At 31.8% G+C, this 16,476-nt stretch overlaps 2 protein-coding genes and 1 long non-coding RNA gene across 4 annotated transcripts; all 3 read right to left on the bottom strand.

The window, feature by feature from the left end:
* Nucleotides 1-616: 616 nt before the first annotated feature.
* LOC121126144 (calcium uptake protein 2, mitochondrial) lies at nucleotides 617-2,484 on the bottom strand. 2 transcript variants are annotated; one of them, XM_071891582.1, is made up of 3 exons: nucleotides 2,187-2,484; nucleotides 1,084-2,104; nucleotides 617-872 (listed from the first exon to the last, which is right to left on the bottom strand). In XM_071891582.1, the coding sequence occupies exons 1-3, from the start codon at nucleotides 2,412-2,414 to the stop codon at nucleotides 868-870; spliced, it is 1,254 nt and encodes a 417-aa protein (XP_071747683.1). In that variant the 5' UTR covers nucleotides 2,415-2,484; the 3' UTR covers nucleotides 617-867. The 2 variants fall into 2 exon arrangements, with proteins under 2 accessions (XP_071747683.1, XP_040577381.1); XM_040721447.2 differs by having other exon boundaries at nucleotides 815-2,104.
* Nucleotides 2,485-5,974: 3,490 nt separating this feature from the next.
* Nucleotides 5,975-12,121, bottom strand: LOC121126494 (uncharacterized). The gene is made up of 4 exons (XM_040721818.2): nucleotides 11,913-12,121; nucleotides 11,659-11,853; nucleotides 9,681-9,962; nucleotides 5,975-6,571 (listed from the first exon to the last, which is right to left on the bottom strand). Exons 1-4 carry the CDS (start codon nucleotides 12,097-12,099, stop codon nucleotides 6,078-6,080), a joined length of 1,158 nt encoding a protein of 385 aa, XP_040577752.1. The 5' UTR covers nucleotides 12,100-12,121; the 3' UTR covers nucleotides 5,975-6,077.
* Nucleotides 12,122-12,677: 556 nt separating this feature from the next.
* LOC139906536 (uncharacterized) lies at nucleotides 12,678-14,379 on the bottom strand. Its single transcript, XR_011782134.1, has 4 exons — nucleotides 13,663-14,379; nucleotides 13,471-13,610; nucleotides 13,319-13,408; nucleotides 12,678-13,259 (listed from the first exon to the last, which is right to left on the bottom strand). It is a non-coding gene; the product is annotated as an uncharacterized lncRNA (long non-coding RNA).
* Between the last annotated feature and the right edge of the window lie 2,097 nt (nucleotides 14,380-16,476).

Genomic DNA, 16,476 nt, shown 5'->3' with positions numbered 1-16,476 from the left:
TAATGCAAAAAGGGTTTTAATTGCTATAAAAAAAGGTTGTTAGGGCCCTCAAAATGGCCGACATCAACAATACTGACGTCCTATAAAAGCGCACTCTTACGCAAGGTGAAGAGCCTTAAAATCGATTAAAAGTCTTTCTTTTTGAATAGAATATTTAATATATTAATCTTTATATATATATATGTATGTATGTATGCTATTACTTAGACAATAATTCGATAGTCCTCTGTCTCAAAAAAAATTAATGATATAGTAGTCTTGATTCCATATTATATGCTTAATATATGATTATAAATTCTACAAGGGAGTTACCCCTTTTTAGCCAAACATACACTTTCTTTGTGCATTTTTTACGTGGAATCATAATTATTTAAACATTGACGTGTTTAGCTACCTTGGTGCATAGTATGCAAAATGAAACTTTGAAGGTAAAGAAAAATGCAAATGTGTGCATTTCATTATATTCTACCTCAAATATGAATAAAACTCAACACGTAATTCAAATTGCCTTTTCCCCTCCCCATTTAGGATTTCCCCTTACGTGTTATCAACTTATTTAACACCATTTTATAAGTTAATTGAAAGGCTTCGTTAGATTAAACTGTATATCTACATATTGCCAAGCATGGTAACAGACCTTTCATATATTTTGTAATCAATAGAATATTAAAAACAGGAATATCGAAAGCGTATCACATCATATACAATTTTATATTCGTTATTATTTATATAATTAATTTCTCTATTCTTAAAACAACGACCTTTTTCATGGAAAATAATATAAAATTCAACATTGAATAACTAAGACTCTGACTTAAACGACGGCAATTATATAATCATGATTGATAGTTTCAAAATATATCAATGCTACACTATGTATATAAAATATATTAATACATAAAAGAACTATACAATATAAATAAGGAATTATGTACTGAAAAATCTTATCGATGTAAATATGTTAAGGATATTTATGTCAATAAAATGAAGTTTTAAAAATATAGTATGTAGTTTGAAAAAATAATAGAAAATGCAAAAAGTTAATGTTATATAGCTCTTTCATAATTTAAAATTCGGACGGACCATAGAAATCCTGGATGAGTTCTTCTCTAACGCAATGTTTAAATCTTTTATATTTATTCTTTTTCAAATAGTCTGGACGTCGTTTACGAAGTTGCATTCTTTTAGCCACGGAGAGGAATTCATCATAGCTGAGAAGTGAGTCACCTTCGATATCAAAAATCAGAAATATGACATCAATCATGTGATCACTGAGTGTCTCTCCATTGAGACACACATTCACTGCTCTAGAAAATTGCTTTTTATCCATAGGAATCTCTGCAAAATTGATCATTCTTACCGCAATACAAAGATCATCAATATGGTTCAGGAGATGGTTAAAAGTTTGAAAATCCTTAAAGGTAATACCCTGTCTTTGTACGGGATGAATGCGCTTATTCACACGGGTCATGTATTCATCATAGATCTCATTTGTAAAATCCGAATGCCGAAGAATTATTTTCGCGAAGTTTTTCTCGCTAATTTTATCGGCATGTCTGGGCAAGTACTGAGAAAACTCTGCTGAGAGGATCTCACGTTGAAAATTTTCCAAAAAGAACGTAAAATCCTTCCAACTCAGTTTTTTAGTGCCATCCTCTCCAAAGAATAAGACGGAGAGAGAGCTACGTATCTTATCCCTGGATTCAATTCGTTTCGTGGTCATTTGACAAAATGTTCTGAATTCATTTATATCAATCTCTTCATTGCCATTTTGATCCAGCAGCTTGAAAGCAGATTTAAAGGAGCATTCACTCTTGGTTAAAAGAGAAAATAGAAATAAGTAGTCCTCATAGGATAAAATCCCCTCCTCATTCATGGATGTAAGAATACCATTTTGACGAATAGAGGGCAAGGAAGCATTAATCTCCTTTGCATCTCGGGAAGAAAATAATTTTGGACATATCTGAATGGACGGACAGTTTTTGATCATGGATTCAATAAAATCTTGTGGAGTCATATAATATTCTCCGTCTATTTCTACACTTGCAAACTCAAGAAAATGCAATCTGGGGCCCCTCGCCGTTGCCTTCTTGAATCGTCTCTCCTAAGTAACAATAACATGGAAATAAAAATTATGAATGAGTAATTAAATTATAACGTAAAGCCACAAAGAAAAAGCCTCATACTTCTTTCTTTTGAGTTTGAAAATTCCGCTTTGACACTTGTGCGATCCAATACGAAACCCCAAGAAACAAGGATCCAAACATGAAGGCTATTTTGGAATTGACGGAAGGAGGTGTAGGAGGTGTAATACCTTTGGCTCTTAATTCCTTAGGGATATGATATTTTTTGATGGGAGGTGAGAAATTCCATGCTATAAAGGAGGCCCAAGAGGATCCCCGAATCCAACGCATTTCTATCCCTTTTTGACAGTTTGATATGGTTGTTATTAGAATTGGAGTTATTACGTAGACATGACGTCATGGATTACATCATAATAAAAAAGGGACACCATCTTGGGGGTTTAAAGTGCATATATTTACAACATAAAATGTACAAATTTCCAATAAATTTTGATGAAACTTCATAAAATCAAAGTAATATGTACTGAAAATTCTTATGAAATGTCTAAATTTATACAGTATAATTTTTTTGGAACAATTAGGTACTAAAAAGTAGGATAATTAATTAAATATTGTTATGGACAATACATTTTTTACATTTACTATTACCAAATTTAAGATTAGATAACGAACGTGGATTTTTTATAGTTTAGTACTTTTACGCCAGGCTTCACTAAAAATCGAATCCATAAATTGAAATTTATATGGCTTCCTATACACTACGAAGTATATCAATCCTTATTTATGTATATAAATTATATTTTTATTTATACTTTGTAGTTGGTACAAATACGTAAATTAAAATATGAATATAATTTATTGATGTTTATATAATTAAGAATGTTTATATTTATCTACAACTTAGATTGATATATAGTAAAAGATAGTATAGCTTAATATATTTTATACAAATTCTAAAATATATGAAAAAATAACCAGAGGTTGCGTGAATTAATAATACTAGGTGTATTAAAAATATATCTCCTATTTTTCCATTAATTGGCTTTAATCAAAGTTAATAGAAATATAAGGTAATACCATAACGGGTGGCCCTTTGATGTTTGACTTCCAGCACGCTTTTAATATTGACGTCATAGTATATGAGTGGTTGCGTGTTTTGTCAAATCTGTTTTTCTTGCCCAGCAGTCGCTAAGATACATTAAATTGAAAATTCTAACTATATAAAAAGAGTGGTTGCATTTTTTGTTAAAATCTAACCTTGTATTTCTATTAACATTGGGCTATAGTAATGTGTAAAGGACTCTAGATCCGTCAAGATAAAAATAAACAATTCAATCTAGAAACAGGGAAGACTACATTAGGAACATATCCTAACCTAGTCGCCCTTATTCTTCTCTTTTCACTAGGAGGGGGTGAGTCTGCCCCCCTCGCCAATGGCTCCGAGCCTAGCTGGAGGAACAGGTAGCAGCTTCTAATTTTAAGCTAATCAGAATTGAGAACTACTAAATCCTACCTTCCTTGCCTTGAGTGTCCACACTTTGCCTAGAGTTCTTTAGTAATGTCAAATGTGTATCACCGGTTGTATAACTACGATTGACGTACGCTAGATGACGTTAGAAATTTAAGATTTTGTACTAAAAAAAATTTTGCCACAGTTTTGTGATTGCTTGACTCAATACTGTTGGATCGTGCGTCAAAGATGGACACAAGCAAAGAGGAAATACTTTATATTTTTCTTTGAACAAGGTGAAAATCAGAGCCAGACAATAGAAAATGTGAATAGTGTTTTTGGTTCTGCCTGATGCTGTAACAGCCAGTCAGGCGGTATTTTGATTTCGTCCATTCCATTTCCAGTAATTTTCATGTCCAAAAAATTTAAAGTATTAATTCTTCGTCAATTAAAGAAATAACAAAATTAATAATTAGATATAAGGCTATTTACCTTATGAAGTCCTCTTTTTACATCCTGTCCGAAGAGACCGGGGAATTTTTTTATAAATTAATGAAATTAACCGGCCCCTTATGCAGGGGCATCCGTAGGGGTTAGGTAGGAGGAGCTGTACCCCCCCCCCCCAATATCTAAAATTTCTAAAAAAAAAATTCAAAAAATTTAACTTTTTGTAAATGGCTCTGGATTTTTGAATTTTTTTCCCGAAAAATTTAACCTATATAAATTTAATTTTTGATTTTTTTTTTTCAAAAAAATATTTTTTTGATAACAGTTTCAATTTTTGAAATTTTTTTCGATAAAGGTAATATTTTAAATTTCATTTTTTTAAATTTACTTTCCAGAAAAATATTAATTAGAAATTTTAATAGTAGCTATACACAGAAAGTAAAACAAATTAATAACAAACGACATTAAATAATAGAAATTGATTCTACGAATTGTTAGGGACAAATAAAATGAAATTGAAGTTATTAAAATTAAATATTATGAATGGATTCAACAAATTATTAGGGGCAAATGTAAATTATAAATATATAAAAATAATGAGACATTTTTATAGAGAAAAAAATATACTAATTATGAGTAGGAATAAAATCCGTCTTTTTCCTATCATACTTCAAATTCCATGTAGAATCCTATTTCTTCGTCATCTAAGTAATTTGTAAAGCTAAGAAAAGATAAAGTAAGTTAATATATTCTGTATTTAAAACGTATATTGACATTTTTGTGATGAAAGAACTAAATTTGGAAATTGGAAAAGGAGAAACGCTTGTTGAAACGCTGTGATGTTTCTTCTTTTTTGTTAATTATTTAATAGGTCGTCGTTGTGTTAAATTCGCTCTCTGAAGTAAGGATAATTCCCTATCTTTGGTGTAAACCGTTATAAAAAGACTTAATAAGCCTGTGAGACTGCTCAAATTGTAATGCATGTTACTGGATTCAGTAACTGTTATTATATTACCGTAATATATTACTCTGATACTGCCTAATGTAATATATTACAGTAATGTGTTACGCCCAACACTACCCTTAACCACCGCAAAACATTTTCAATTTCAGTGACCATGGCTTCCCGAGGATAATATTTTTGTGGGGCTCAAAAATTAATATATTTTGGAAAAAAATATGATTTTGGTTTTTTTTTAATTTCAAAATATAAAATTTTTTCTTATTAAATTTCAAAATATAAAATTTTTCTTATTAAATTTCAAAATATAAAATTTTTTCTTATTAAATTTCAAAATATAAAATTTTTTCTTATTAAATTTCAAAATATTAAATTTTTTCGTAGAAAAAATCAAAAATCCGCAGGCATTAAACAAAAATTTTAATTTTTTGGAAAAATATTTTAAAAATTTATATCTATTATCAAAAAATTAAGTTTTTTTGGAACAAAATTCCAAATCCACAGCTTTTAAAAAATATTTAAATTTTTTGATATTTTTTTTTTCAGAAAGCCATATCTATTTTCAAAAATTAAGTTGTTTTTTAGGAAAAAATTTCAATTATAATTTTTTTTCTTAAATATAAAATTTTTTTGGAGAAAAATTTTAAATATTATATTTTTCCCCAAAAAATTTAAAAATCCAAAGCTATTCACAGAAATATTAAATTTTCTATTAGAAATGAAAAAATCCTTAATTTTGGGGGCTACAGCCCTTCCAGACCACCCCCTGCGAACACTTTGAGTTATGTACCATTTGTAAAATATTCTTTCAAAATTTCAAGTACCCTCTGGAGTGCCTCCAAGTTCCCCAAGGGGTACGCGTACCTCCATTTGAGAACTACTGTTCTATATTTTAAAAGTAAAAATTGTATTTTAGCCTAGGCCTAATTACTCTAGGCAATGTCGGATACTACCACTTGTATATTATTAAAGCAAAGTTTTTCTGTTAATCGACGCCTAATAACTCAGTGCAATGCCGGGTACTACCGTTCATTAACAAATAAAACTATAATTCATTCTTCACATCCTTAGAATAATAACAATAGATCAATATACAGAATATACAATACAAATAATTAATTAATGTTAATTAGTTTTACATTTCGCTTGCCTTAAACTGTAAAAACGTAACACAATAGGCAAACGCATTCAGAAGCAAGGATAATTCGAATTCTTTCGAAATTGGGACAAATGAGGATCTTAATGGATAATTCAGATCTTTGAGTCGCTGTGTGAATATAAACACCTTTAATTGAGTCTTCTGAGATGTTACGCAATCGACAGAATGTTTCTCTATTTGAGCCCTGGCCTCTTGAAGTAGATTCTTGATATCATCCCCAGTTTGATGTAAATGATGAGATTTAAAGAAAATGTTTCCTACGATCAAGATGAATAGAAACACCGCAAGAGCATTGGCATAACTAAAAGATATGCCCATTGACGTTGTGATTAAAAAATAGAGGCCCATACAAAGACTCTTTAAGAGATACATGGCGTGAATTGATAATAAATTCCCCATGATAGAATTGAATTCCTTCAAAAGACTTAGAATGTTGTATCCATTCCTGATCTCCTCCAGTAAAATCATCTCTGTCAATAAAAACATAGTCAAATTATGGTGATGGCTATTTCTTAATTTTTTGGTGAAGGCCCTAGGTATAATCGAAGAACATTTAGTTGAACCTTGAGAACATTAAGTGTATTCCTTGTTTAAAAAGACGCAAAATCATTTAAAAAAATGTTAAAGCGAATATTTGATATTCATATTAAGAGGCGTCCCTCGGTTTAAATTTAGGGAGGGGCTTGGTAAAAAAATTTCAAAAATCCACAGCTGTTCACAAAAAATTAAATTAAAAAAAAAAAATTAAAATTAAATTTGAAATATAAAATTTTTTGAAATTTTTTTCAAAAAATTAAACTTTTGGGAAAAAAATTTCAAAAATCCAATGTATTCACAAATAATTACATTTTTCGGAAATATAAAATTCAAAACTATTCTCAAACAATTGAATTTTTTGGATAAAAACTTCAAAATCCAAAGCTATTCACAAACAATAACATTTTTTAGAATAAAATCGCAAAAGTTCATAGTTTTTCAATTAACTTAAAAAAAAAATGCGTCATATTAAACAATAATAGAATAGGGAGTATATATATACGAGGGGGGCAGAAAAGTTTCCTACCTCAACGTGAAGAGGGCGGCACTCGTAAATCAAAGCTAGTTATTTCTATCTATATCTGTTGACAGTTAGTTGCCAAAGTTTAAGTGTTTAGAGTTACAAAAAGACTAAGTAGGAAAATAAAATTTAAGAATTTTTGTAATTATAGTGGTTTATGTATAAATATGAAGAAATTCAATTTTAGCCCCACTTTTCTAGAGATTACATATCTCGATAGTACGGGGTGGTCCATTGAAATCTGAGCAATTACTAATTCAATATGTAATGAACGTTGTGTGATTGAAATTAAATCATTTTACAATATATATATTAAAGCATAAACAATGCATTACAAAACAAAACTAACCTGAGCTCTATAGCTAACCTACAAGTTGAGAAAATGACACATGAACGTGATTGAAGAATTTCCATTCGCGTACTCCAAGCAGTTGGATGTCTCCAGGACCACCGTTACGACGTCAGTAAGTCCAAACCGTTGAAGAGGAAAAAGGATCTCTCAAAAATGACAAACTGGATCCAGAGGAGTTAAATAAAACAGCTGAGGCTAATTCTCTCAAGTACATGTGGGCCCATGCAAGAGATCTCAGGATTTCACACCACCAGACTCTCCAAAGAGCTATCAAAAAAGGGGATGGAAAGGGCCTTGTGATGGTGGAGACGCCACTTTTGGCATCTTCAAGACTCTTTTGAGTGACTGTCGACCAACACTGGGACGCCATCACAGAAACAACATCCGCAGCGGGTGTCAGAAATTATACCACCGCCTGGAAACCATCATTGCCCCTAAGGGCGGCTACATTAACGATTAAGAGATCTCAGACACACATCTATTTATAGTATTAATTTTGTTGAAATTCTATTGTTGATTAATAGATTATATATTGTTGAAGTTCAAAATTCTAAGTATTCAGATTTTAAGTGACCGCTTGGTATTTCGGTGGAAAAAAAAAATTGAAATCACATTATTTAGTCTAAGAAATCAATTAATAAATTTCTGAATTTATTTTGGTTAGATAGGATCAATCTTCTGATTCTATCAGATATTCAAATCCTAAGACATATATCCTCTGTCCATGGAATCATTGGTTAGTTTGAGAAGTTGAATTAGAAGAGCAATTACTTTTACAATTATATTTGAACTAATTGAAAGGCAGGCTGGCTGTGAAATATTTAGGATATCTCAAAGATATATTGTTATCAAATCAAAATAAATTTAATTCATTTTAAGTACTAATTTATTTTATCAAACATTTGTTTGGTCGTCGAATAAAAATATTTTTTTCTAGAGTTCTTAAAAAATATGCTCTTGCATCTGAAAACTATAGTTAAAATTGAATTTGATTTCTACGCCCCCCCCCCCACACTATTAAAATTATTCTTTCATTTAAAATAGAAGAAAATTTTTTCTTAAAAGTTACAAGAATACAATTAATATTCATAAGTTTCAAATAAATATTCCTGGAAAAAATGAAAATAATCAGCTCACTATGCTAACCAGGGTGGTTTTAGAAGGGAATTTGCCCCTAAGCTCCGGCTTTAATAGCGCTCTGCTCTGGGTAGATTTTCTTTAAAATTCAATTATACGCGCTGAGGATTTTAAATCCGGAACCAGTTTAGACCTAAATATCTTGGTTGGTAACCCTGAGATCTATGATTATGAGAGTGTGTTCATCAGATTTAGCTGTCAAAATTTTATAAGAAAAAAACAAAATCCTTAAGATATACTCCGAATACGAACGTCGTCTAGCCATTATTTTGTACTTCCGTGCCGGGTGCAAGCCCAAAGACTCAAACAACTCCATTGAAAATAATGTTGAAAGAGCTTTAATTGATGTCAACAGATCTGGTGTCATCCTATAACTTTAAATTACTGCCATTTGCCCAAATCAGGTAATTGGAATATGATTTCTTCAGGAAAAACCAACATTTTAATTACCTATATGCTTAGGTAAAGGAAATGTGGGCTCCTAGCTACCTGGATCTGAACCCCTTGGACTACATTTTGTGGGACATCTTGGAGAGACAGTCCAGAAATGTACATATACCCACTCCTTGTGGGTTTCCATTCACGAGACAATAGCCAACATGGAGAAGGAGTTCATCATCAAGGCCTAAGTTATGGGGCAAGTTTGAGCCTGTGGATGAAGCAGGAGGTGGTTGGTTAAAGTGATTTACTTCACATTGGACCCCATCATGTAAGACCAAAATATTTTTGAGTTGCTCAGTTTATTTTTGGAAATAAATTGACTTAAAAGTTATCCTTTGATTTTCCAGATTCAAAATCCCCAAGTCAGAGAAAAAGTTTTTTTAAATAGATCTTAAAAATAATTAAAAGTTCGTAAAAAAAGTTTTAAAAAAATAATGAAATTATTGATTTACAAAAATGAGTATTCCTATCTATATATATATATATTTTTAATTCAATTTTTTTAAGAAGGAAAGAAAAGGGCACTGGACATTTAAAACATCCCTGATGCTAACCATATTATTATCATACAAACAAATATACTTAAACATACCATTAGAGCTGATCCTTTCATCCAAGTCCTTTTTAGTCCACTTCTCAACTTTTACAAACATGATTCGAGATGTAGTAAGAAGAAATAGATAGCCCATCATTATAGTTGGATGAATTGATAGTACAATATCATGAGCCAACGACATCAAGTTATACATACTTTCACTCACGTTTTTGAATATAGAAAGTTTGGAAGTAGTTAAATGGTAGATTATAATTGTGAGTAAGATATTGACGGAGTCATATATGAGTGTAATGAGCGCTTTTCCACGTATATAAGTTCCTAAAAAGTTGGGAAATCATTTGAATAACAGTGTTTTGACAAGAATTATATATGTTTAAGTTGCCGGTCTACTACCTCAAATTTAATTAAATTTAGTATACGGAATGGGGACCCAAAACTTGGACTGAATGACAAAATCCTGGTTTTACTGGAGTCAGAAAAAGACAACTCAAAACCAATTTGGGATGTTTTAATACTATATTTTGCTATAGGACTGACTCTAGACAAAGAGTGGACACTCAAGGCAAGGAAGGTAGGATTTATTAGCTCTGTATTCTGATTGGCTTAAAATTAGAAACTGCTACATGTTCTTGGCGACATGACGCTAGTTTGATGAGGCCACCTCTCTCCTAGTGAAGGGAGAAGAATAAGGTCGACTACGTCACAAAAATAACACGATATTATAGGTCGGTGTTAGGAACATAGTCTTCCTGGTCTTTTGATAGAATGGTTTATTTTTTCCTTAGCCGCTCTTACACGGGTGAGCATATTAGTAGCTCTTGATGATGAATGTTGATTCCATCGACATTTGGATAAGATGTGTGACAGGTGTATTCTTCTCCAAGAAGCATCAAACTGCAAAGGTCAGGGCTGGAGGAGAGGCACATGAAGACTGACCAGAAGTCACCCATGTTGTTGCAGTATCAGTTTTAGATCTTGTTGGGGTGCAACTTAATATACTTCTTTGTTGTAGGCAGTCCGGATAGAGATTCAAACAGTCTTTGCAGCCTTCTCAGCGCTGACACAGGTGATCGAACACACATTGCCTTTTTTATTGTTGCTCGGACATTTAGAAACAAGGGATAAAAGTGTCCCTTTTCTCCCTGTTTAACGGAGTTAGAAGCTGTCCCTTCCGAAGTGCATAATTTTGGTACTGTGGGTCTGCAATGATGACACGGTGGATAGGTCAACAGGACGCTAAGTCAATACTGTCGGTGATTGCATTCATCGATTGGCAGGGATTTTTTTGTTTATTTTCCTAAACAAGGTATGACTTCAGACGATTTTGGCTGCTTTTGGATTACAAGGCTTCCGGAAAATAATCGTCAGTGGGTCCTTACTTTCATATTTGACACGTATTCTGAATTTTTGGACAAATTTCAATTGTACAAAATACACAAAAGTACAATACGTAATAGAATATTACGTATTACTAAAAATAAGTGATGGTAATTCCGGTTCTTTCGGGTTGGTTCACTAAAAAGAGCCTTCTCTTTCGGCTCCCAAACGGCTCTTCATATTTTTTGTTGCTTTAATCGATATATTACAGGGGCGTCTGCTGTGTTACATTGGGGGGGTTTGGGATTTTTTTTAAATTCAAATTATTAACTTTTTGTATAATTTGCCCGAATGTCCTTTTTTTTAGAAAATAAATCCTTAAAAAAATTTTATTTCATCCTTTTGGATTTTTTTAATACAATGCAAAAATTATTTTACTTGAGGAGGGATGTACAGCCATACTCCATACTCCTGCGGACGCTCTGAACTTGCTTTTAATTGGTGGGCAGCCGGCTCATAGAGCCATTACGTTCGCAAACAACACATCACTACTAAAAATTAAGGACTTCCAATCGGAGGGGTATCAACTTTTGGACAAATCCAGACAGGATTAGGGGGTGGGGGTGGAAAGTTGTACTCTTTTCCGTACATCATAAATGTATGATACCCTACGAGTGCTTATAATAATAAGACCTACCCACATTCGCCTCTTGCTCTGTAGATATATGAATTTTCTTGAAGAATTGATTTAAAGACCCCAGGGATTTCATTATTTTCCAGTGGTGTAACAATATGATTATTGAGTAATATAAGAAAAAATAGGACATAATATCATAATCCGTCGATGAGAGAAAAAACTCTGAATCCACCTCCAATGCGTTTTGATGCCTGTCTAAGTAATGAAAAATTCTTGTATAGTATTCCTTCATTGCTTACTTTTATACTTCTTACTCCTGCGCCTATACTCCAAAAATATTCTCGTGGAAAAAAATAGCAAAATATAAAGTAGGATATTGATCCAGGAACAGTGATTAAACTTTAATTTGTTTTTGGTATCGTCATAAAAGAGTGGAAATAAGCCCAGGATCCGGGAGATTTTCCAAATGTACACGTTGGATATCAAAACATTTACTACCATGATTCAAACCTTTTTACTGACTAATGCATTAATTAATATATCTGGGGGGAAAAAAACAACGCAAAAATGTTTCCCAATAACAAAAGGAAAGCATTTATTACAAAAAACAAAACATATAAATAATAAAAAGTGTTTGAAGCTCCTAACTTGTTTATATAATGTAGTAGGTTAGAGAAAATAGTAATTACGTATCTATTTCTCTTCCATTTAACTAAGTATATATTATTCATTATTGGTAACATTGGATGATGATATGATAAGTATAGTTGATAATATTGTAGAGAATAACGCGTGCGAGTAGAAGGGGGGGAGAAAGACATATGGTATTATTGTTTAAATACTGATGAGATTATCATCTGCCTGCTGTATTATGATTATTTATATATATTATTTTATTATATGATTTTTGAGGGTATAACGAAAGAATTTATTAGCAAAATGTTTAATAAAAATATACTACGTATAATTGACTTAGACGGTTTTTATCCGTTACAGTGGATTTGAAAACGTCACATTCTATGAAATTGTAATTCATTATGAACCATATTCTCAGAATAATAACTAATAAAACGACAAAGTAAGAGTATTTCGAAATATATTTGAAGTTCCTAGTTTAAAATAGAAGGCTTAAATTAAATATAATCTACATACTAAAAAATAAACCATCATACATTTAAGTTAAATATACAAAATTAAACAATTAGAATCATATAACTAATAATAACAATAAATTATAAACACATAATATTGAAATAATAGATTGATCCAAATAATATTTTCTTGTTCTAACATCGGAATTCAGTTCAATATGTCATAACTTTAGGTTGCAAAACACAAGCCAGGCGTGGGGTTTAATAAAAAATATCATCACCCTTTTTTCCTCATGTGCAAGTTGCATATACAATTGTGCACAGGATAGAAAAATCTCTACCGATAAGATCTTAATTATTAATAATAAAGTAAATGTCAAAATCATAAAATAATGTTAGATTTAAATCCATATCTTCTTCCAATCTTAGTACGAACAGCTTCTAGAATCCCACTTTCATTTATTTCATGTTTATCTAAGAAAAGAAACGTTAATCCATGCAGTAAATATTACTCCTTATTAAGAACATCAAAAAAAGACCCCTGGTGATTTATGCTTGTATAACAACATACTATTATAATGAAGGATACACACAATTACTAATTATAATGCTACACCCAATGTAACTACCTCCGTTGTTGTGACCATTTAAGCCGTTGTTTTTGCCTTTTATGAGTTTTTTGAACATCATTTCTTGGAGCTTATGAACCATAGCTAATCCTTAAGTGACAAAAAAGTAATATTTATAGACTATGTAATATTGGAAAACCTAATGATCATACCAAAGTCTTTAAGCGAAGTAAGTAGTCTCAGACAAACTAGTTGCGAACCATCCAAAGCTACTACCCCCGTTGTTGTGACCATTTAAGCAGTTGTTTTTGCCCTTTACTGAGTTGTGTATCATAATTCTTGATATGTTTAGCTAAAATAAAATCATATTTTATGGTTAGATTTAAAAAAAATTGAATACTTACTGTGAGATAGTACAAAATTCAGAGTTCCATTTCGATATTCGTAAATACTTTTTACTGATAACATGATCATCATTTGGTGTGGATGACTCAAAACATTTTTATATGTATTTCTATATATGACATCAGTACCAACATCCTCCATTAATTTAATGATGGTTCCTCGGGAAGGGATATGTTTACCCTTGTATTTCTCCATAAATTTTTTGAACGTAGATGATTAGCAATGGATAAGGTTATATTACATGCAATAAGCATCGTTGTGAGATCAAAGTTAAAGTCTGACTTGATGTATTCATCGTCAAATTGATTTTATAGATCAATATCCATACTCTTGTTATGATATGAGGATAATGAGTGGCGTGTAATTCTAGACAGGGGACTAAAGGCACATTTATATCGACAAATCCGACAAACCATCTGTTTCTCATCCGGTAAGTATTTTCCAAATTCCTGGGCCTCCATTTTCATAAATCCAGACAGAAGGCGACGTCATTTTGGGGATTTTATTCAGTTCTCTATCGACTATCACCATCTCATATTATATTAATATTGAATAATAAAGGCGGGAATGATAACGTTCATGATTGATAGAAGAGCATGTATATTATTTAATCAATGATGCCATAAGTAATTCTTCTTTTCTCCTCGCACGCTTTTGTATTCTTACCAAAATTATCACCCTTAATGATAAGGATGTTCTAAAGGCGAGAATGTATACTACAAATGCTTTTTGGAGAGTACTCTGCTTGCCCTGTTCATTCGATAATTATCGTGCGTCGAGTATGGAGATCTCGAAGGAAGAAATTCCTCTTATTTTATATTTTTATTACCTTAAAGGGGAAAAACACTTCAAAAGGGTTTACGGTGCATTCGGGGCCGATACTCTTTCGGTTCGTGTTGCACAACAGTGGTTCGAGCGATTTTTTTCCAGCTGGATTCTACCCTCTACTCTGAACAACTCGACCGTTTGAAGCTGGTGATCGAACAAAACAACGCCAGGATCCACACATCATGTATGACGCACCAAAAGTTGAGGGATGGGAAGTTCTTATGCATCAACTCTAAGGTCCAGAACTGGCACAAAGTGACTACCACCTGTTCTTGTCTATGGCCAACGAACTTGGGGGTACAAATTTAGCCTCAGTGGAGGCCTGTAAAAATTGGTTCTCCGAGTTTTTTGACCAATAAGGACAAGGGCTTCTACCAGAAGAGCATTATGAAGTTGGATCCTAGTTGGCAACAAGTTATTGAACAGAGCAGGTCATACTTGGCATAAATAGGATAATTTTAACACTTTGCTTAGAGGTTTCTAGTGTTATATGTCTGAACAAGTTTCATTATAATTGTTTTAAAGAGAAAATATCAAAGTATATAAATATAATTAGTCATGTAAATCCTGTGTGGTTCTTAGCTGGGTCGTTATTAGTTATTTTTTGAATTGCTTTTCCAAAGAATGAATTTTCTTTTCCTACGCTGTTGTCATAATTATTTTAATCCTGATTAGTGAACATTAGAGGATTTCTTGCAGAGTTAGAATTGTAAGTCCTTATGTGACTCAGAGTAGAATTGGGGATCGTCATCGGAGTAATTCTAGCAAATGTCCTTGTTTATATCCTTTTTTCCTTCCTCTCTTGCCACAGCTGATCTAATGAAACGTCATGGGAGCTAAGCTACTCTCATCCAATACATTATCAAATTGTATAGTTTCCATTTTGATTTTCATTTTTTTTAAAACATGTCCACTCTATTTGTATCGCTACTTAGTTCCTAATAACTATGTATACTCTGTTACCTCGCAAACACAAAACTACCCTATCTATTTTGTTGTCAGCTGTCGATTCCCTCCTCGCTTGATATGTCATGGCTATTTCATAATTATCAGAATCTATTCTTTTTGATAAATACACAAAGTAATAAGTTATTCACTACTTTTGCTCCGTTTCAAGAAGGACAGGACTACAACTTCTTGTTGATCCCTCGTCCTTTATAATATATATATATTGACAATTTTATTATTTATATGAAGAAATTTTGACTATTGTATAAGAAATACAAATATTATAATTCAGTATAGAATAATATTTTAATTTTAGGAAATATATATATAATTCATTTTAAAAATGGCGAAGAAGTAATATGGCATTGATAAGTCTGGAAGTAACAAGAAATATATAGCAGTTGGCATGACAGACTTATTTGTCTAACTACCAGATGATTTCGGGCCTTTTTTAGTTTATTTTCGGATGAAAGGTTGTGTTATACAATAAAGGTAACCCAGTGCTATATAGAGTTGAGTAGTTTTGTAATGAAAAACCCCAACCATTAAAAATTAAGAAAGAAAGGTTGTTTTGTGTGCTTTTTTTCTATTTTTATTCATTCATTTAATAGGCTGTCGTATTGTTAGCATCCCCCTCTGAAAAAAGAATTCTGACCCATCTTTAGTGTAATTTTTTTTTTAAATACGAAATAAAATAAATATATATGGATTTAAACACAATAACAATACTTCCCTGCAATTTATGTTATTTTATATGTTGAAGGTTCTCCTCTTTAAAGCAGTAATTCATTTTATTCCATAAAAATCAGCTGATATTAACGAGGATCTTAATTCAGTAGTATCATCAAGGTGTTTCCTCACTAATACAAAAATATCATATGTATTTTGTTGTCAGCTGTCGATTCCCTCTTCTCCCTTGATACGAGTTTTTACCTTAGACTCCAGATAACCCTCCACAAAGTAGTCGAGGGGGTTAAGATTTGGAATCGAAGGGGTCCACATAGATTTGTCCCAAAGTGGAATATTTGCTTTAAGCC

Source organism: Lepeophtheirus salmonis, chromosome 11 (genome assembly GCF_016086655.4).
Source record: "Lepeophtheirus salmonis chromosome 11, UVic_Lsal_1.4, whole genome shotgun sequence".
Taxonomy (NCBI): Eukaryota; Metazoa; Arthropoda; class Copepoda; order Siphonostomatoida; family Caligidae; genus Lepeophtheirus; species Lepeophtheirus salmonis.
Note: the sequence above shows the minus strand (reverse complement) of the source record. Positions and strands in the feature narration are given on the sequence as shown.

Bases quoted from the DNA above. Each gene is read 5' to 3' on its own strand.
- LOC121126494 (XM_040721818.2), bottom strand. From the start codon at position 12,099: ATGGTAGTAAATGTTTTGATATCCAACGTGTACATTTGGAAAATCTCC. The intron at 9,963-11,658 runs GTAGGTCTTATT...CCAACTTTTTAG, and splicing joins AGAGCAAGAGGCGAATGTGG to GAACTTATATACGTGGAAAA. The intron at 6,572-9,680 runs GTATGTTTAAGT...TTTTATTGACAG, and splicing joins TGAAAGGATCAGCTCTAATG to AGATGATTTTACTGGAGGAG.
- LOC121126144 (XM_040721447.2), bottom strand. From the start codon at position 2,414: ATGCGTTGGATTCGGGGATCCTCTTGGGCCTCCTTTATAGCATGGAAT. The intron at 2,105-2,186 runs GTATGAGGCTTT...ATTGTTACTTAG, and splicing joins TTCAAACTCAAAAGAAAGAA to GAGAGACGATTCAAGAAGGC.